This window comes from Ochotona curzoniae, unplaced genomic scaffold (assembly GCF_017591425.1).
Source record: "Ochotona curzoniae isolate NIBS_2020 unplaced genomic scaffold, NIBS_Ocur_1.0 contig_2321, whole genome shotgun sequence".
NCBI lineage: Eukaryota > Metazoa > Chordata > Mammalia > Lagomorpha > Ochotonidae > Ochotona > Ochotona curzoniae.
This window is the reverse complement of record NW_024465421.1, coordinates 19120206-19141780: the sequence shown is the minus strand read 5'-3', so window position 1 is coordinate 19141780 and position 21575 is coordinate 19120206. Positions and strand designations below refer to the sequence as shown.

Here is a 21575-nt window from a genome sequence, read left to right as displayed (position 1 = left end):
CCTGGGGGAAAGTCAGAACACAGATTCTCAGGTTGCCAAGGAAGTGCTATAATTATGTAGTATCCCAAGCCGAAACCTGAAAACTCCGAATAACTACAAAAGTGGTGTTGTCCAGAAGATAAAAGTCAGCCTTAAAACAGAAGCAAGAACAGAAACACAAGATTCCACCCAACCAACAGCGCTGTCCATGGTACATAAGTCTGGGAGGGTCTCATGAAGTTGCTCTTGGGAAAGATAATAACAGTTTATAAATAATTCTTTCCTGGGGGAGTCCATCAGTGCTCATCAGGGCAGGATGAAAGTTAAGTCAATGTACATTCCTCTAGCTCAGAGTCATATCATCTACTCACTACATGTAGGAACTCCCCAACAAAAGCTTAAAGGTTTAATGGAGGAAACCAAAGACATGGTCATTGGCCTGCTGATTCAACGTATGTAAACAGTACACGTGGATCCACAATTACAAGCCAGAAATTCAGGGAGAAAGAAAAAATTATGCATGAAGAATTTCCTTTTCTGATTAGCATTAACGATACTTGTCCTACTAAAAATTCATTAAATATAAAATACTATGAAGGTTATAACCCCAAACACCTGGCAGCATCCGTGAAAGCGCCTTGATTGCTTTATGTAGTCTCTGTCCCTCCTCTTCCTTCCGTTCTCCATCCATCCACCTTTGAGTTCAAAGGATTTTGATCACTTTTTACTCAACTCCCTCCCCACCATTTTTTCTTCCTATTGCACTTTTATGGATATCCTTGAAAATCCTTTAATATTGTTTTAATTGAATTTAATAGGAAGCAATTCAAAGCACAATATAAGAAAAAATGTCTGTGGTTTTTTTGTTTTTTTGGTTTTTGTTTTTTACTTTTCATTAAGAAAAAGCCCCTAATGCTATGTTATGACAACAGTTATTCAGCGGGATTTACTTGCAGTGTGGGGGTGGTTCTCAGAAACCAGGTCACTGTCAATTTGATTTCTCTAGAGATGGTGCTATTCCATTGAGAGCAGCCTTCTGAATGGCAGTGTCTACACCTGCTTCCAAACGTCACAGCTGGAAATGAACCAGTGTGTTGTTCTGCTTAACGAGTAATAAACAGCAAGTAAAATAAAATCTGAAGGAACTTGCTCTGCAGAACAGTCAACTTCGCAGAGCCCTGGCAATTCCAAATTGAACCCTGAGTCAGTTTCTTTTGGGAAGAAAATGGAGTTGCTGTGGTTTCATCAGCTGTCAGACTGTCAATTAACTTGGTATTTGTTCTATACATTGTGTATGTGTGTATGTGTATATACATATGTGTGTGCATATAGTTTTGATTTTCAAAAAAATCATGGAAATGATATTAAAAGATGAAATTATTTTCATGCAAAACAACGTCTAAATCCATGCATAACTTTCATATTGTACGTTTTCCCTTAACTTTCAGAAGAACCCCTATATGAATGGGTTTCAAAAATGTCCCAAAATAAATGTATCTTCTAATTAAACTTTCCATGAACTTTGTGACATATCACCAGCAAGCTCAAAAGACAAACAAAAGCCTGTGGGAAAATCTTTGCAATCATCTAATAAATAGCAGGCTCCTTTCTCCAAGGGGAACATCAATAGAAGACCAATAAACCAATAGGAAAATTGGCAAAAGTTTCAAAAAAGAAATTGCAGATGATTCTTGATTAAAAATAAAAATATGCCTACAGTTTATTATTAATATGATAAATGCAAGTGAAAAGGTATGTTGGCACTTTTTAAAATCTGTAGTCTTAGTAAAATTTTAGAATATTAATAATTGCATATTGCTGGCAAAAACTATGGGGAAGCACAAAAGAGTTTACTGAAAATGCATTTTGAAAAATATAAGTAGTATGAATAAGTATATGTAAGTATTATGAAAAAAATTATACATTTGCAGTAATAGAAGCTTGCCTTTTAATTCAGGTTTTCCCCAAACCAAAGTGCCTTGTAGCAATAGTGTATGTCAATGGTTTAGGTATGAATTATCTTTGGAGGGAAAATTGCCTATATCTGTGGTAATTACAATTATATGTTGCCCTCGATCCATTATTTCAATAAGTTTATTCTGCATCTATGTGACAGATCAAAGAATAATCATTGCCCCATTGTTGGCAGAAAGAAAATATTGGAAGCTGTCCATGTACCCATTACCAGGGGTTGACTAAAACCAGCATGATGCATCCACATAAAGGGAGATGGTGAATCTTAAAGACATAACCTCATGTTTTTTTTATGCCCAGATATGTAAATATCTGGAAGGAAAGACTGGAAGGATACTCAGTAAATGTGGTTACTACAGGGGACACTAGGCACTACTGTTCATCTCTTTATATCCTTTTTGATTTTTGAGTCACATAAATATATTACCTGTTCAAATTTTAATTAAACAATGAAATGAAGAGCTTATTAAACGTGCACATGGTCACTCCCTCCCTGTAACATTAACCACACTAAAATTGGACTTCCAAGAGCACAAGGGTGTGTTGAACTATTAAAAGAGAGAGAGAGGGAGAGAGAGAGAGAGAGAGAGAGAGAGAAAGTCATACCACTTTGGCTCTTGTTTCTGGATTTAAAGTTAACTGTGCAAAGCATCCTCCACATGGGAGATTGAGTTTACAGTCAGTGAACCCGCCATCTGCTGGCTTTGCTGAGATGGATGTTATAATTATTATATGGATTTCTGAAAACAATTTGTACAATTTGTATCCAAGGATGATTTCCATTTCTCTAATACTTTTCATTACACACACACACACACACACACACACACACACACACATAATGTAAAGAGATTGAGAAAATTCAAAACAACTCATTTCCTCCTTTTGTACTCTGAGTAACAAACGGATGAAGAGGCAGCCAGGTGACTGACTGCCATTGTTTCTAGGCAGTCATTCCCATTTGTGCTCACTGTTCCAAAGCAACACCCTATCAGTGTGTGGTGGTTGAAGAACCACAGTGGAAACAAAAACCCATTCCACAGATAAGCTGAAATGCAGGTTATCCTGCTGGATGATCAAAACTTCTCTTATTAAACAGTGTCTTCATTGAAAATGAATCATATCCAATGGAATCCCTTTCCAAACGCATTTCACACATCCTCGACTTTCTAAAGAGTCTGAGCAATGAGTTTTAACCTCTGTGATAAAAAAAAAAAAAACAGCCCTAACAATCGGATGCTGTGAACGTGGCGGGCACTATGCAAAGGTCTTCCCATCATATTTCCTTTTAGTTCTCACCGAATCCTTATGGATGAGGTCCTATTATGATTCCTAATTAATGTACCAGGCTTAGAGGGATTACATAACTGTCCGAGGCCACGGGACAAACAGGGAGTCGTGAAGCTTCCAACCAGGGCACTATCTCAGCGAAGTCTTATCTTACTCAAGGTGCTATCTTCCTTTCACAGCTCCAGCCATCAAGCGTGCGCTGGACGCCCCAGGAATGCCCAGCAGCACGCAGGAACACCAGCTGCATCTTTGGAGAGACAACTCGAGTTCTTCCTGCTTTGTTCTCTACATTCTCTTTCCCTTTTATCAATGTTGTACACGGGGCTACTTCAAAGAGTTGGTGGAACATGGAATTAAAAGATAAGTTTACTTGGGAATGAATTTATTTTGAAATCCATGCCTATGAAGGGTCTTATTAAAAAAAAATGAAAAGTTGAGTACTATTAAAAAAAAACTATGCGTGCAGCTCAAGTTTTTTTTTACATAAAAGCAAATTTATCTTTTAATTTAGTCTGCAGGAATTTTATGAGATATTCTCATACAAGTGTTCACATAAAGCTGTTATCAGTGTGCTGCAAAACACTCGTGCTAAAAATCTTTGCTTTCGCTAAACTTTCAACCTTCTTACATCTTTCTATTTAGTTTTTTTAAATCCCATGGAGTTGGGCCAACTTCATTGTGTTTAAGAAACCTCTCTGATTTGCTGTATATCAAAACGTCATGGATTTGCTTTTCCTCAATTCAATTCCAATGGATGCTGTGATGCTCCTCAGATACACAAAAGCAGCCCTCCCCTGGGGTCCATCTGCATGGCAGCCGCTCTTCAGAAAACAACAGCAGGCACAGATAAGCACCAAGGCAGAGGCGACCATTTCTGTAAGGGTTGTCACCTGGCGGGCCTGCCAAGAAATGAAAAGCACAGTCCTTACCCCGTCTTCAAGCTGACCAAGGCGTCCTCCACACCCTTCTGGTTAAACTTGGTCATGTACTGATGCATGTAGGGATAGTTATTCCGAATGTTTCTCTCTGTACTTCCATTAGGCACGGTCCCAAATCGAAAAGGTGGGGAATAGTCATGAGGTCTCTGAAACTATGCAGGGGGAGGGTGGAGAGGCATGGGGAAAGAGGTAGAGGAGAGAAGAGAGAAGGAGATGGCAGAAGAGAAGCAAGATATTAGCAATGTACTGTCTGGTATCAGAAGTTAAACACAAGTCAGACAAAAACGAGTCTTCTCTTTCTACCTAATGTTGTCTTCTACCGGCTCCTAGCACACAGCTCCTAGCACACAGCCTGTGAGGTGCTCAATGGATGATCTGTATTAATTCCTTCTGTACCATTCCAGGGACTGGCATAGTGCAGGGCACACAGTGCTCACAAAATGCTGACTGAGCTGGAAGGAAGGAACTATGTCGGTCCTATTCATTTATCCACCGTATGATGCAATTTCCTGTGATTCATCATAGCTCCATTTACACTTACCGTCATATCACCCAGGAAGCAATCACCGCTGCCACCCCTTCACCCTCTGCTCATTTATAAAGCAGCGTTCACTGTGTGCCTGGCATACCCTGGGCATAAGGCCTGACCCAGGGAAGGCCCCATGAACTGAGGTCTCTACCGATGACTTGGGACCCTGTGCCTGCGTGTGAGACCCAGAAGAAGCTCCTGGCTTCAGACTGACTCAGCTTTGGCCTCTGCGGTCACTTGGGGGAGTGAATCAGCACAGAGATTTTTCTCTCTGTTCTCCTCTTCTCTGACTTCCTAATAAAAACAAACAAATCTTCAGAAAACATGGTAGGGCCTTGGGTTGCAGACTCCACTTCACCATGGTCCCACCTATTTCTCATCAGTAGAGTGAGGACCATAACAGCATTGCCCTTGTAGGACCACTATGAAGATTTGAAAGTATAACATTCGTCAAATGATTCTGTCTGTAACAGATGAACACTCTAAAATAAACCACGGTTACGTCTCATGTCTATGGTCTCTGAGGCCCGTGAGGTAACCCAAGCCTTGATTTCCCATGAAATAAGGAATTCTGGAATGCAAATGTAATGGTGATGGCTGACGCTTTTTTTTTTAAGACTGGGCAAAGAACTTTACAAGTATTGTTTGGTTTGATCCTTATAATAGTTCCACCAGGTATCTCATCTCAGCAGCTCCACCTTTCCGATGAGAAGACTGAGACTTAGCGAGGATCTACCAGCTGTTTGAAATTGTATTACTAGCAAGTAGTGGTCTGGTATGTCATCCACTTGACCACAGCCTAAGGTCTTCAGTCTCTCTTCCTCAGAAAGCAGAGCTGGTGATGCCCTCCTCATTGAGAGATGGAGATCTGGAGGGCCTCCAGAGGAGACAAATGTGCACCAGGTCAGTGTGAGACCAGGGCAAGTATGTGGAGCTGGTCTCCAGAGCCACGTGACTCCCCGGAGCCAGAAACTCCCAGAGAAAGTGTCTACGTTTACCCCAGAATCAGATCGACCGGAAACATGATGCTTTTTGGCATGCTCACACTTCATTTCACCGTTAATTAAAATTTCCAGTTGAAAAGAGCATTTCCCCTCCACTGGGCTTGCAGCTGCCTTAGATGCAGCCACACTGGGCATGAGGGAAGTGGCTTTGCGTTGTCCACAGGATCTCATGCTGCCAAGGGCATTTTCCACGGGAGATGTGTGTGTGTGTGGACACTCGTGTGCGTGGATGTGAACAGCTTTTTGCAGTTCTTCTTCATCTTCCTCTCTGTCTCTCCTCCTCTGTGTATATCTGGCTTTGCAATAAAAATAAATAAATCTTTTTTAAAAAAAGGATCTTAATTCATCACTGAGGAGGCGGGGCACAAGCCCCAGGTTTGTTTGCCAGGCAGCTGGTAGTGTTGGGACTTGAAATTTTTTAGGAAAAATGCAGCAAGTCACCAGGACTTTCTCTTGTTCTTTTTATGAAGACGTCTGGTACCTAAAGGCTTTGTTCTAGTACGGTCTTCTGTGGGTGCAGCTCTGTGTGCATTAAACAGGTGTGACTTTGAATAAACACTGGATCAGCTTGGAGGCCTTGAAGATATTCCTTTTCCCTCTCCTTCCTTCCTTCCTTCCTTCCTTTCTTTCTCTTTCCTTCCTTCCCTCCTTCCTCCCATTTCTTTGTTTCTCTCTCGCCGTCTCTCCCTCCTTCCCTTTCTTTCTCTCTTCTTACTTCCTCATTCCCTTTCTCCCTCCCTCCCTTCTTTGTTTCCTTCCCTCCTCTCTCTCTCTCTGAAATAAATAGGTGCATTAATAGTTCAAAATACAACAAAATATGAAAGGACTTTGAATGTCCTCACCATAAGGATAGGTAAACATTAAACTAATAGAAATGCTAATTAGCCTGGGTTGATTTTATCTAGTAGATGTGGACACAGGGATCAGAGCAACCAAACATGTATCTTAAACATGTACAAAGATCATGTTTCCATCAAACAACTCCAAACAGGTAAAAGAAGAGAATGAGGGTATGGGGGAAGGAAGTGGAAAGGAGGACAGACAGGGAAACCCCTTATCACAGGCTCACTCACTGTGTGCCTGGCACAGTGGGAGGATGACTGCTAATCCTCTTGCCTTCCCTTTATTAGGAATTAAGTCCTGGGTTTGCTGGCATAGCACAGGCACACGTCCATTATAAGGTAAGCTTAGGGTTTGAACCCTGGTCCCATGCATAAATCGGGTCTGCTCTTCCCAATTCTTTAATATGCTCCTTAGAGATGGATTTTCCCTATCCAAATGGTGGCCAACATTCTGGGGATACTTCCTAACAATTTCATGATTCCTAGGAGAGCACTGACCCAGGAATTCACCTATTTCTGAGACAAGCTCATGCACATTTGAGCATATCACAAGCTCCAAGTATGCCTGCTTCACTCCAGCACTAAAGGCTTGTATTGTAAACTTGAGCTGTTACACAGGTATTGCTGATAAAAAAGAAAAGAACAAAACCAAACAGTGCATTGAATTAAAATAAACTGATTCAATATATATTTTTATCTTGCAAACTTTCTGGGTGTTGCTGCTATTAATCTTCTGGGAGCATTTAGCTTATTTGCTCCAAGAATTTCACTGTTTATCTAATTGTATCAAACATTTAATTAAAAGAGCTATCAGTTTGCCTCTTATGCTCTGAGCATGGGAGCTGAACTGGGTCTCTGGAGGATGTGGTATTTGTTAATGCATATTTCCAAGTCACAGAAGGTCACTCAAATTATTAGTGGTTTTAATTAGTCTTCCCACAAGTGGTCATATTATTTGGACGCAAAACTACATAAGCAAGGGATTTTTTTTCCCACATTGCCTTTGCAAATAGCAACAAAAGGCAAAATGTGCTGCCCGATGCTTTCTTGCAAAACCATCTCCCCCGGCACTAGGTTCCCTGCTGCTTATTCTATATTTCCAATCACTTGTAGGAATTGCATTTTTTATTCCAACATGTGATACTCATGTAGCGGCAGAGGATTTTCTAAACCACAGGACACAGCCACGGGCACTTTCCTTGCCTCCTCACTGTGGCTGTGTTTCCCAGATTGACAGGGAGGGAAAGGAAAGTACTAGCTCATAGCAGAGAAGAATCTGGAAGCAACGTTTCTGGACTCTGCATACCAGCCTCGCCAGAGGATGTGTGCTTAGGTGGCTGTCTGCCAGAAGCCAGGCCTGAGACAAAGGTTTGGCTGAACACAATTTACTAGGGGAGGGCTCTAGGGGTAACCAGGCAGGGGCAGGAGGAGGAAGCTAGAGAAGACCATGTCCCAAGGTCTCATTGATGCTGAGCCTGTGGGGATTCCTGGAGGGCAAACTGCCTGGAGACAGACTTGGCAGAATTCATACTCCTGCTGTCCAGAGGTGATCATCCTCTGAGGGCCCTTGGGCTCAGCCTTCCTCAGCCAGGGTGACCTGCAGGTGGGATGGGAAAGGAGCTCCCAGGAGGTACAGGTGGCTGCTGTCGGGGGGCCAACACGGGCTGCGCTTCTCCCACCAGCCAACAAGTATGTCCTGAGTGCCTCCTCTGTGCCACACACCTTTATCACAAGTCCATCTCTGATATCCTCTTCCTGCAGGCCAGTTTTAGTCCCCTTTGCCACACCCATGTCTTCTCTCTTGATGTTTGCTTTTTATATCATTTATTTCTTTAGCTAGAACATAGGTTTCTCAGCAGCTCAGTAGACCAAAACAAACCTCTCTCCAGGCTGGGTGGTGTTTTCTCTGAGACCTGAAATTCAAAGGCAGCCAGCCAGGAGGAGAGGGGGGGTAGGGGGCAGGGGAGAAGAACGTTCTAGGCAGCGGATGAAGAAAGTGCAGGGGCACTGAGGTGGAAATCAGCCTAGAGCTTACACAATGGAGAAGAGACCGCAGGGCATGGGGGGAAGGGAAGGGACACGGGGGAGAAGCCAGAAAAGTGAAAGTGTTTTATGGGTCCTGGAGGGCACAGGGGGCACGTGAGGCCCCGTGCTCACACGCACCTTTGTGGAGGTGACCCCAGCTCTCCTCCCCACCTTTCACAGTCTGGCTCAGCAGGGATCTTGTACCCTTTTCCCAACACGGGGTATGTCATCGATGCGCTGTAGAGGCTTTTCACGGACTAATTTTCCATTCAGCAGTTTGCTGATGAATGCCAAATGGATATCTGTAGACTTATGTCAACAAGATATGACAGCGAGGCTTTCTAAAGAGAAGCAAATTATCTTCACATTCAGGGAATGGAAAGCGTCTGCAGGGCCGCCAGCTCCACACTGCTGAGCCCAGCAAGTCAGGATTTGTTTCCCGAACTAAAACTCCAGTTGGAGGATGCGCCCTGTTTACCCCTTGCCTCCCACTCCACACAGTGCTGAACAGCCACTCACACCCTGCCTGCCTTTGCCGTTCCCCCCATGAGCAGAGCGGGCAGGTGCTGCTGCTCCCGTCTTCCTGGGGTGATAAGCAGGAAATGTGTCTGAAGAGACGAGACCAGTGAGACGTGAACACCCGCTCTGCCCCTCCGTGTCCCTTCAAGAAATCTCAGGTGTCAAAAAAAAAGTGCAGGTGAGGAGGCCGATTCGAACACCAGTGGAGAGGACTTGGGAATTTAGCAGTGTTGGAAGAATCAGTGTCCCTGGGGTCATCGGTGAGGAAGTCAAGCATGGAGGCTATGAGATATACATGTTTGCACTACCTGGGTTCACAGAGCCTAGGGGGCACCCTCTCACCCCAAGTCTCTGCTTGTCCAGGCTGATGGCCCTCTTCGGACATCACTCTCTGAAAGCAAGGCTTTCAGCTTGAGCTTTTCAGTGCTCTTGAATCCCAACGTCTCACGCACATCCACAGGAAGATCCCACCTGGGCAAGCTGCTCTTCCAAATTAGATCTGGAGACCTGTGTTCACAGCTCTGATCCTAAGTCGTTTTTTCTTTTCTTTTCTTTTCTTTTTTCTTAAACACTATGCCAAGTTGAGTTATGAAAACACTCCGTTTGTATACTCTGGAGTTGCCAAGTCTGGATGACGGGTGCCCAGTTCAGTCCCTTGTGATGGGAGAACAGGTAAGCTCACGCCTCAGGCGAAAAGGAAAACAAGATGACCTTACCTTTTTGTCACTGAGGCCGGTCACTTGGTCCACGAATTCCTCCTGGATCATGAAAGCAGCCAGGTTGGCCGTGTAACTGGCCAGAAATATGACCGCAAAGAAGGCCCAGACAGACACCATGATCTTGCTGGTGGTCCCTTTCGGATTCTGGACAGGCACAGAGTTGTTGAACACCAGGCCCCAAAGGAGCCATATAGCTTTCCCAATGGTGAAAGAAGGCCCATGGGGTGCTGTGAGGGACAGAATGGACAATCTCAGCATTTTCTCAAAATGAACAGCTGTACATGAATGGAAGCAATGCAGTGGCCGTTAGGAACACTGGAGGTGCCGTCCTACCACTGCCCTAGAGTCACTGCCACAATCACTTCTTCCTAACCAAATTATTGTCACTTTCTTTCAACACAATAGAAAGAAAAGAAAAATGGTTATGCTAAGTAGGAGTTTGAATGAGAAGTAGTGTCACGACCTGTATTAAATTTGCTCTTGATTTCATTCGCGGGAACCTATCTCCTTCATAAATGTAAAAGACAGCCTGACAAAAACGTGTGTTGCGGGGGATGGGGTTGGGGGGATGCTGTGTCTGTACTCATCAGCCTTGCCATCACACACCAACCACACAATTCAGCAGGACTGGTGCTTGCTATTCTAATTCAGTCATCCCCAGCAATTGCTCCCGTTGGAACTCGGCTGTGAAGTGTGCACAATGCAGGAATTAGACTCAGTGAAAATGCTCTCCAAATGGAGACATTAAGGAGCAGAACAATAGAACTTAATTCTTCCAACACTTTACAGATGGAAGGCATTTCATTGCCAGGCCATGGAAGATGCTCTGTGATATCACAGCACATTTCATCCCTCCACGTATCCCTGTAACAACTAAGATTTAGCAATCTTAAGACTCTTAAATGTTCCTCACAATAGACTTAACAAAAGAGGCAGAACAATGTGCTAAAATTTACTGGGATGGGGCATACGCAGGCTGTAAAATAATCACATTAGGGTTTTCAAGTCTTGGTTTTGCACAGGGAAAAGAAATCAATTTATGTCCTCATTTTAAGAGGAGGGGAAGAAAGGTCTTTCTTTCACACAAGGTTAATTTTTTATGTGATTTAAGTAAATGAAGATATGAAAAATGATCTTCTGAGGCTGCAGTTGGAAATGTAGGCAAAGTAGGCAACAAATAAAGTGGCGGAAGTGAATTCAGATTGATTGAAGTTATGAGATTCTGGGCAAAGAGCCTAGGAAAAGCAAACCTCTTGCACATTAGAGGCCAAACTCAGGCTACAGACATACTTATAATGTCCATAACACAACACATTAAGAAGAAGACAACCCCATTATTCTCAATTGCCCTGTTTCTCTTTTCCTGATTTTATGATCTTCTGGGCTTATTCCCAAGATTCTGGGGAACTCTTAGGGAAAAAAAAATAGTCATAGTCAATCCAGTTAACTTCAGAAACTACTTAATGTTATCAAGGATGCATGTTGATCAGAAGAGCCAGTTATCTAGAGAGAGAACAGCAACTAGGTCTTTGTTAGGGTTCTGTCCAAACGTTCTGGCGATTCTTCATTCATGGATGCTGTGACTGGGTTGTGTCACTTTCCCCCATGCAGTGCGGGAAAATGACACAGAAAAACGTTTTGCACAAAGAAACAGGAAGCTGCCATTTCCTGAACTTCGCCATGTGTAGAGAAGCAGCAAACAGGAAGCTTCGCCACTCAAGAAAGAGTAGAGGGTTTATACGCTAGATTCTTTTCTTTACAACAGTCTTCTAGACGTGTGTCAGCCAAGGGAGACAGCATCGTGTGGGTGGCCTTTGGGTCACTTTTCCCCTCTCCGAACCTGTCCATTTATCTTCATCATCCTTGTCCAAGTCCAAACTGCTGTAATTCTTTCTGTTGGAAAACTGTGATATTTTCTTAGCTGGTCTCTCTGCTCCCAGTGTTGCTGTCCCTTCCCATTACCTTGATCGAGTAGCTTCAGTGACCGGCTCACATTGTGTGTGTGTGTGTGTGTGTGTGTTTTGTAGGATTGTATTTGGTAAGAAATCTGAAATGCCTACCATAGTCAACTGTCTGGCCCTCTGATTTCATATCTAACTGCTTTCTGCATCATTGCCTCAGATCTCCTCTGTTTCTGAAACACCCCAAGACAGATTGCACCTCAAGGTCTTTGTGTTTGTTATTTCTTCTGCATGGAATGCTTTGCTCTGCTTGGCACATGTCTAAGTCCTTTTCTTCCTTCATGTTTCTGTTTAATGTCTGAACATCCTTCCCCATTAGAAAATTCTGTCCTGGGCCCGGTGTGATAGCGTAATGGTTAAGGTTCTCGCCTTGAATGCGCTGGGATCCCATATGGGCGCTGGTTCTAATCCTGGCAGCTCCACTTCCCATCCAGCTCCCTGCTTGTGACCTGCACCCTGCACTCATGTGGGAGACCCGGAAAGAAGTTCCTGGTTTGGGATCGGCACAGCACCGGCCGTTGTGGTCCCTTGGGGAGTGAATCATCGGAGATCTTCTTCTCTATCTCTCCTCTTCTCTGTATATCGGACTTTTCAATCAAATAAATAAATCTTTAGAAAAAAGAAAGAAAATTCTGTCCAAAGTGATGCCTTACCCCCGCAGCATCACTTCACTGTTTTACTCTTCCTGAGACACATTGCAATCTGAAATTATTGATTCTGTGTTTACATGTCTCGACAACAAATTCTAAGCTCCCTGTGGGTCAGAAAGTCTTTCATTTACCACGTTATTCTTTGTACCAATGCAGCACCTGACAGTGTACCCTCTCCATAAATATTCATCAAATGTATGTGTGAGCTCATATCAGTACAAACTCTGATCGAACAAATGTAGAGATTGATTCTGCCCTGCTACAACTGACCACAGAAAAATATCGTTCAGAGCTATGTCACCCTTTCTGTGAAAACAGGCAGCCTCCTACTCAAATGCAACATGATGATTTGTGGTTTTTCACCCTTTCGCACCAGTCTTCAATTGTCAATAGCAAGTCGGGGTCATAGATTTGTATGGCACATTGGTTGTTTCCAATTTTAAATCTTCCAAGTGAAAAGAATACAGTTCAATTTTTGAGGGCATGTAAGACTTTCAAGTCTCATATCCTTCAAAAATTTAAATCACTTTTTGTGAGAGAGATATTTGTTGTGGCATCTTTCTGATACCATCTACTGAGAATGCACATGAAGGAAAATCCACTCAGAATGATGTACTGTAATGTGCTTATGCATTTATCTTAAACACTGGCTTATGTGTGGGAGACTCTTAATAAACTATAGCCAATAAGCATCTCCCAATTGAATGTTCTATCTACTGATTGCACCTTTATCAAGTACAGTGCAATAAGGTGAGGCACTGTCAGAGGAATATGTACTTCTTTGGGAAAATATGCCATGTTACTATTTTGCTTATTATCAAACTAATGCAAATGTGACTCAGAAGATTGAGGGATGCACTTAAGAATTTATAAACCCATTTTCTTCGTACAGACTGGAGACTTACCACAATTTTCACTTGGACACACATTTTTATAATTAGTTCCCCACCCCCCTCCATCCCAGAAAAAACTATTCTACAAATCAATAGCTTCCACTAACTACTGACTTTGTACTGAATGAAGTGAATAAAACCATTCCTTTCTGGCACTATAAGGAACATCCACAACCTCACGTCATTCACAGGCTGCTACCCAGGCAACATGCAATCAGACCTTCCAAACCCGAAATCTTCACTCAAGGTGAATGAGAAGAGCATCACCTTTGAGTCGTGCTCAGGAAGATTTCCTTACCTTTCCCTTTGGCGAGGTTTCTGTTGTATCCAACAGGGCTGAAGTATTCAAAGACAAAGACAGCTATGGCAGAGACAATGAGCAGCATTACAAACATCATCACCCACACGGAGGCGCTGAATGGTTCTGCAGATGGACACAGGGGGTGAAGACCTGGTCAGTTAGCTCTTTCCACAGCCTAGGAGCCCAGGCATCCATGTACCATATCATCAAGAATGCTTCTCTAACTTGAATCCAATCACCATAAAAGAGGCTGATCGGGTTTTTTTGTACACATGTTTGAAACATTCTTAATTCTATAAAACCTGATGAGGCATTTTATAAGACTGCCTATCTGCCTATAATATGTTAAAAATAGAATAGCATAAAGTGTCTTACAAATCAGGTCAAGGCTAAGAAAAACGAAGTAAAACAGAAGAATGGCAATACCAAGGCACAAAGTTAAAGCTACCAACAACAGGCCACAGGGTCCTATATAATTATAGAACTACCCAGGAGACCAAAGCCATGAAAAAACAACACTGGATCCAACAAGCCAACCATAGGGCTTCTGCTGGTCAACACACTTCAAACTTTTAGTTTTATGTGCTGGGGATATGAGGCTCAGGGAACTTGAGAAGTACAGACAGAGAAGTACTCTGAGAAAAGGCCCGTGAAATCATGAGCTTGACAGGAGTACTGGAAGGCCATCATCTGTCCCAACTACCACACCCCATGTGCCCTCCCGAGGGAGAGAGATGAGATCTGCAGTTTCATAAATCTTGTCGGTGTGGGTTTGACGCAACTGAGATCATCTGAGGCTACAACATTCACATGACAATCCTACCAAAAAGCCTCACGTAGAGCAGAGACAATGCAATAATTGGTGGGAACATTTTCCCTAGAAGTTTTTTTCTTTTCCATGTTACTCAGGCAGTTCATGGGCAACTCAGAAGGGGCAAGCCAAGTGACAGGATTCCAACATGCTATAGGGATAAAATATTACATAAAAGTAAGTAGCACTTGCCTTTGACCTCATCGATGACATGAAATAACTAATTGAGGCCATCTGATGTACTTGCAATATATATTTGCTGATCACTAGAGACTAAAATTTTGAATATGAATGCTTTTCTACCCTATGAATCTGCCTAGGACAACCAAAGAACTCAAAATATCTCTGACACAGCAAGTATTTTGAGTGTAAAATGCAATAAATTTGAGTATATGCCTTAAATAATAGACATGAGTAGGGTAAACGTTATCATTTCTAATTGTTTTTCTGATGAAACTACTAATAAGAGCAAAGAGGCAAGGTGAGAGCAGGTCACCTTTTGTAATAGTCTGTGCCTGACTAACACACCTGGAGGCCATCACGAATTTAAATCTTTTGAAATTAATTCATTGCCAGAAGCTAACATATTTGAGGTTCTAACTATATTGCATAACTTAAATAGCAGACGGAGTGTTACAAAGCAACAGGTACCCACACAACTTACTTAACACAACATGAGCTCTAAAAAAAAAAAAAATCAAGGAACCTGTAATTTAAATTGATTTTAGCTAAGTTTTAGCTTAGAACCAATGTTACACCCCTAGAATTAAAGAAGTTTGGTAATGAACTACATTCAAAAATGAGTATAAATTGGGAAATCAAACAAAGTGATTAGTATTCAAAAATAAAGATGCTGATGTAATTCTCCAAGTTAATACACTAATGGCAATGTATACCTTATCAGAGGAGGACCACTGCGATGAGAGGATGAGCAGACAGGTAAAGCATTCGGCAGGGTGCTTTGCACACTGGCTGCAAGCAGTGTATTGAATGGCATGGCTGAAACCACATAGCAGCACAGGGTGCTGTCCATAGAATCAGTCTCTCTCTCTCACTCTCCCTCTCTTCCTACAGCCTTCTCTGCCTCCATCCCTCCATCTCTCCCTTCCTCCCTCTCCCACTCCTTCCCTTTCCCATTCCTTCCTCCCTCCTCCCTCTATTTCTTTCCTTCTAGTACACTTATTAATTTGGTAACCTCTATTTCTGAACACGACAGAGGGGAAACCTTTGCTGAATTCTTCTATTCCCATGTCAGAATCTTTAAACCTGGCATGGGCTTCATTTGGCAGATGCATCCTTGTCACTAATACATTGGTCAGAAAATAAAGTGGAAACAGATCAAGCAATAGATCTCAGAAGCCTTCTCACTTGGAAGTGACAACCTCTGCCCTTTGACATGGGAGCATGGCACAGGGATAAAAAGGATTCTGCTTCAGTTTCATTTCTAGTCATTCAAGTACCTACAAGGTTGAAGGATTGCAATATTCAGGCATCTCACACACACATACACACACACACACACACACACACACACACACACACACACACACAGACACACACACCACTTGCTCAACCATTAAAACAGCATCATATACTGCCTACAGCTCCTTTAGAGTGAGCTGCAAATAGTTTTTTAAAAGCTCAAGATTCTATCCTCGAATGATTTAAAACAGAATCAACATTTGCCCAAGAAGGATTTTCAGTACAGGAGATTGCAGGTCAGCTTCTCTGGCTCAAAGAATCCAGCCTGTTTGTGAAGTCTTTAAGATTTACTGGGTGGAAATATTGCAAGTGACGTCATCTCTGTCCTTGAAGAGCCACTGGCTACGTTTTCACACAAAAGCTTCAGAGGCAAAACCTGTGAGGGTTTCCAATGTGAGTTAATGGAGTTTGTAGAGGAGGGAGAATAGCAAAGAACGGAGAGCAATGCAATCAGACTTTGAACGTTTGGGCTCTTCCGGATGACTGAGCCAGTGAACGGAAAAATGCAGCTTAGCATGGCTCATTACGACTTTCAAAACCTGCAGATAATGATCCTAAATAAGGGGGTACACAGCCAATCAAATAGGGATGTAATTTAGTGACTAGGAAAAATATTAATCCTACTGTGCAAAATCAGCTTTGAAAATAGTTTCTCAGACTACAATTTATTTTAATTTTAAAGATACTTCAGGAGGAATGAGGGATTGATAAAGTTACTGAAATGCTTGAATTTTTACGGAAATGTTGAACCAATGCATGTAAGATGAAAACCTAAGGGAAAGGGGTTGAGGTCAGATTCAGTATCAGCGACCCATTTTTATGAAATGAGCTGACTGATATCTCGCCACTTCTGAATGGATTGGGGGAAAACTACCTTTAGCTCACTAAGGGGAGAGAGGTAACTTGTGAAAAGAAAATAATCCTTTACACTTTTGTCCTAGGAATTAATTTTCCCCAAGCCTTTCTTAACCCTGAGGGCAGATGTACCAGTCAATGGCTCTTCTGGGAAATGAGCAAAACGACTAGGAGAGGTTCAGAAGTGAGTGTGAGTTCACCAGCCACCAACATTCCGTGCGGGCTGTCAGCGTCAGACGGGGTGCTTTATCCCTGATATAGTGCAGACCATGACAAGGTGTATGCCCAGCAAGGCTTGCACGTCCCCAACAAAGATCACAAGAATGGGAGCAGCAAGTGTCAAATCAAATCCCAGTGAGAGAGGCAGGAATCTCAAAAACTTAACGAGATTATCATACAAAACAAAGCAAAAAATACAACAAGATTGGTAAACCCATATGCTTCAGTAAAGAAAGCAGTATATCCACCATCCTGGAGTCAACATTTTACTCTAAGAAGTAGATCTAAGAGTCCCGCCGGCTGCTAACAGTGCACACAGACGGACATGTGAGGACCAGGACACTGGCATAGGGTTTGCACTCAAGCATCTTGTTCGCAGTTCTCCATAATACATTTTTTGCTTGTCTGTGGGAAAATACACAGAATGAATTCAGCTTCTAGTACTGTTCTTCCCTCCCCATTCTGACTCAGTTTCCCCCTAAGATTTGTTTTAATCTCCACAGATATTCGAGACAAATCCCCTTATATGGCAGCACCAAGAGGGAGGTAATCAGAATTACCTAATCTTCAGCAACATATCCACTACTGAAAATTATTTATGCCAAAGTCAACACAACACTTTCCTTGAGAGAGAAAAATGAATAGGGTTTGGTTGCCTCCTTTAAAGTTCCCACACTGTAGCTGGAATGCCTAACACATATGCAACTCTAGCACTAAGGAAAGGCTTAAAGGAAAAGAAAATATACAAAGCCAAAGAAGTAACCTCTTTATATAAAAGCATAGACTTGTGAATTAGTTTGAAAAGTCAAGAGAACTTTCTGCTTTGCAAACCATTTGGGTTAAAGAAGGGCTGCATTTAAAATATGATTCCATTAATTTCAAATCAGTGTACATTCTTCGGACTACTATTTTGTTTGCAGTGTACTGGCATAAATCACTGCGCAGTCATTATTTTCCCTCTTGTATCTAGTAAATAAATGACTGCCATCACAGCGTGGGATGCAAGATGAGTATATGGACGCAGCGTAAAGCTTTATGCACTGATTTAAATTAACTCTGGACAGACAGGTTTATTTTTTTTTAATGTTTTCAAGGCTCAAAGCAATATATCTATTAATTTACATTCTACAGAGTCAAGATCAGTATCTGAATATATGATGGTAGCTTTCAGCAGAGACTTGCAACTGAGAAATAAATGAGTGGTGAACTGGGTAGCGGGGAGAGTGTGAGCTGGGATCATCCAAGTGCCACAAGCTCTGGAACACGCTGACATGGGCAAATTGGACTAGACGCAGTTTGGTCTGTTCCCACGCTCTCAGCGATTTGTTATAATGGTGATTTGTTATAGGAGAGCAGCATTCCTTGTGAAGGTCACGCACCTAGAAAAGCAGAAGGTGAGACGGTGCCGTTGCTCCTGGAAACCATGACGCTGATCCCTGTCTCCACGAAGGGCACTGAGAAGTCCACCACCTCCGAACGCTCCTCGTTGATGGTCAGCGAGCCAACTGCCATGACCGCTCGCCGGTAGACCACCTGCGTGCGAGACAGGTACAACAGCACCTTACCTGACTCTGCCCAACGCTGCCTGGGACCTTGGGGATGAGAAGATCACTTACTTCCCCAATCATTCCATTCCACACGTTGTTCACTTTCTTGCCGTGCTTCCCGTTGGTCACCAGGTAGAGGTCATAAGTGAACTTGACTGTCCTGGAGAGCTTCTTCAGGATATCGATGCAGAACCCTTTGCAGCACTTTTTAACGTTCATCCCCTCGTTGGTGGAATTGCTGCAAGGAAAACCCCAGGACCACAGGCCGTTAGTACTGGAAGACTTGTTTAACTCATTAACTATACTCTCCCTTCCACCTTTCCAAAGTTGAAGGTCAACAAAAGGAAGTGACTTCTCCAGGAGGCACAGCAGCAAGAGAAGAATGTGTTCTTAGCTGCAACCGTTATCATGACAATAGCTAATGCTTACTGAATAATTACTATATGCTAGATACTAAGCTAAATGATTTTTTTTTTTAATGTGTGGGGTTTTTTTCTTTCATTTGAAAGGCAGAATTACAGAGGGAAGACAGAGAAATGTTCTATCTGCTGGTTCACTGCCCACATGGCCACTATCCACTATGGCCAGAGTTGGGCTGGTCTGGGGAAGGAGCTTCTTTTGGATTTCCCATATACAGGGGCCCAAGCACACGTGCCATTCTCTGCTGCTTTCCAAGACCATTAGCAGGGAGCTGGCTCAGAAGTGGAGCAGCCAGGACACAAGCCAACACCCATGTGGGATGCCGGCTCCATAGATAGAGGACTAGCCTGATATGCCATTATGCTTGTTCTAAGTTACTAATTCTTATTTTTAAACATTTATGACACATAGAGCTTCATAAAGCCAGAGTTCAGTCATCTCATCTTCTACTCTGATAGCAAGACTTATTTAGACAATGCACATAGGTGGGCCAAGACGTCTTCAAGGGGCACACTTGACTGATGCTGGGACATCCCATTAGCTAAACTGCCATAAATATGATAGAAATGTGTCCTACCAACATCAAGTGAATGACATGCCCAGATATTTTTTCTTAGCATTTATGGTCCTGGAAATATATATCAAAACAGGGGCGGGTATCATAGCGTAGTAGTTAAGGTGCCAGTGGGGATGCCTGCATTTTAGTTAAACACGGCAATGAATCAAGTCTTTGGGTCCCTGCTACCTATTTGGGATACTTAGATGGGATGCCTGGCCCAGTCCCGACTGCTGCAGCCATCTGGGGAGTGAACCACTAAATGCAAGTACTCTCTTAAAATCCCCATCTCTGCCTTTTAAACCCATATAAAGAAATACAAGAACGTCCACAATAGAATTCCCTCTTCTGCTTCTTTGCCACTACATGTCAAGCATCAATGCCTCCTCCCCTTCTCTCTTCATCTCTGTCCCCATCACGGTCTCAGCCTCTTCCTTTGTCCTTCCACCACAAGTTCTTCATCCACCTGGTCACCACACCAGGATGGCTTAACCAGAAACTATGAATGTCCCTTCTTTCAGATCCAGGGCCAAAGGCATAAAGTAGCATTCTTTGGCACTACTGGAAACAGCCAGTCTCTGAGTTAATTATATCCCCAAGTCCTTGACTATGAGATGTATTTCTAGATACAGATGGTCCCTGATATATTTTCATATGCTGAGAACCTACTCTGTGCTGGACAACTACTCCCTGGGGACAAAGGACGCAAAAGACATTCCGCAAACGGGATAGTTCAATTTATCACGACAATTATGGGAGCACAGCTCAGCTTGTAATTGTGAACATCTGGTGGTTACTATTCCGTGTGTGTGACTTCATTACACTGATATCTGAGAAGCAGTCACAGTGTAGCCCCCTCCCCCTCAGTGTCTGCTCCCCATTACCACTCAATAATAATAATAATAGTAATAGTAATAACAGATGACCCATAAAATGGGCTTAGGAATAGAGATCCATTCAATTGCCTACGATTTCTCAGGGTGGCCACTGGAGGTAAGCATAGACACGCAAGTCAGACGGAGCTATGTCCAGCTGATTTGCTAGCACCTACCAACCAACCCACATGAACCTCATCACTTTCATAAGGTAAGAAAGTTTAACTTTCACTTTGCCGATTTGAAAGGCTGAATAAAATATCCAACGTTCTTCTCATGTAAGCACTTACATTTCCTCTGTTTCCCTCAAGAATTTGAGGATATTGGGATTTTACTGACGATATGTTCAACATACAGGCACATATTTGTTTTCCTCTCAAAAAACATCACTTCTAACAACTTAAAGCATTTCCCACCTGCCCTTTCTTGGTGTGCCTTAAAAGTGTCTATTTATTTAACCACACGATCTGCAAAGAGGCTAAAGCTAATGACCTTGTTGATAAAATTTTCCTCAGACCAAAATATGCCTTTGTAAAACATTTAACAATCATATACGTTCAGTAGATAGACCCCAGGTATTGATCTGAGAATTTGCATCTTGGCTAACAATCGCTAAGGTTGGAGTTTGAAATGTGGGAATAAAAGTAACCGTACATTCACTCTATGCTCATGCAACAAACCTTGGTGTGCTGTGCTCTGGATTCTCAACTGGGGACACAAAGATGTAACAGCCACACCCACTTACACTGAGGCTTTTTTCAGGATGAAAGACAAAGTATAAACCATAAAATTGGCAATCTGGAGAGACACAGGGGTTATCCCAGGTACTGGGAAGTAGAGAGAGCCAGCCTATGTTGAGGCAGGGGAGCCAAGTTGTCTTTTAAGGCAAAAAGAAGCTATCAGAAAAAAACTTAGAAAAGAAATATTGCCATCTGGACCCAGTATAATGGCACAATGACTAAATCCTCGCCTCGCATGTACCAGAATCCCAGATGGGAACCAGTTTGAGTCCTATTCCACTTCCCATCCTGCCCCTTGCTTGTGGCCTGGGAAAGCAGTAGAAGATTGCCCAAAGTCTTGGGACCCTGCACCCAACACTTTTAATATTAAAAGACCCAAAAGACCCAAAATATTAATAAAATATTTTTTTTTTTTAAAAAAGGAAACTGTCTAAGGAAAGGCTTCA

At 42.7% G+C, this 21575-nt stretch overlaps 1 protein-coding gene across 2 annotated transcripts in view; it reads right to left on the bottom strand.

Moving 5' to 3' along the window:
- The window catches only part of GRIN2A (glutamate ionotropic receptor NMDA type subunit 2A), a 312582-nt gene that overhangs the window by 47865 nt on the left and 243142 nt on the right, over window positions 1–21575 (bottom strand). For both annotated transcript variants that reach the window (XM_040973351.1, XM_040973352.1), the window contains 5 exons: window positions 18608–18776; window positions 18371–18524; window positions 13622–13747; window positions 9817–10046; window positions 4173–4333 (listed from right to left, as the gene is read on the bottom strand). In XM_040973351.1, the coding sequence (XP_040829285.1) occupies window positions 4173–4333; window positions 9817–10046; window positions 13622–13747; window positions 18371–18524; window positions 18608–18776 (840 nt within the window). The remainder of the gene's footprint in view (window positions 1–4172; window positions 4334–9816; window positions 10047–13621; window positions 13748–18370; window positions 18525–18607; window positions 18777–21575) is intronic.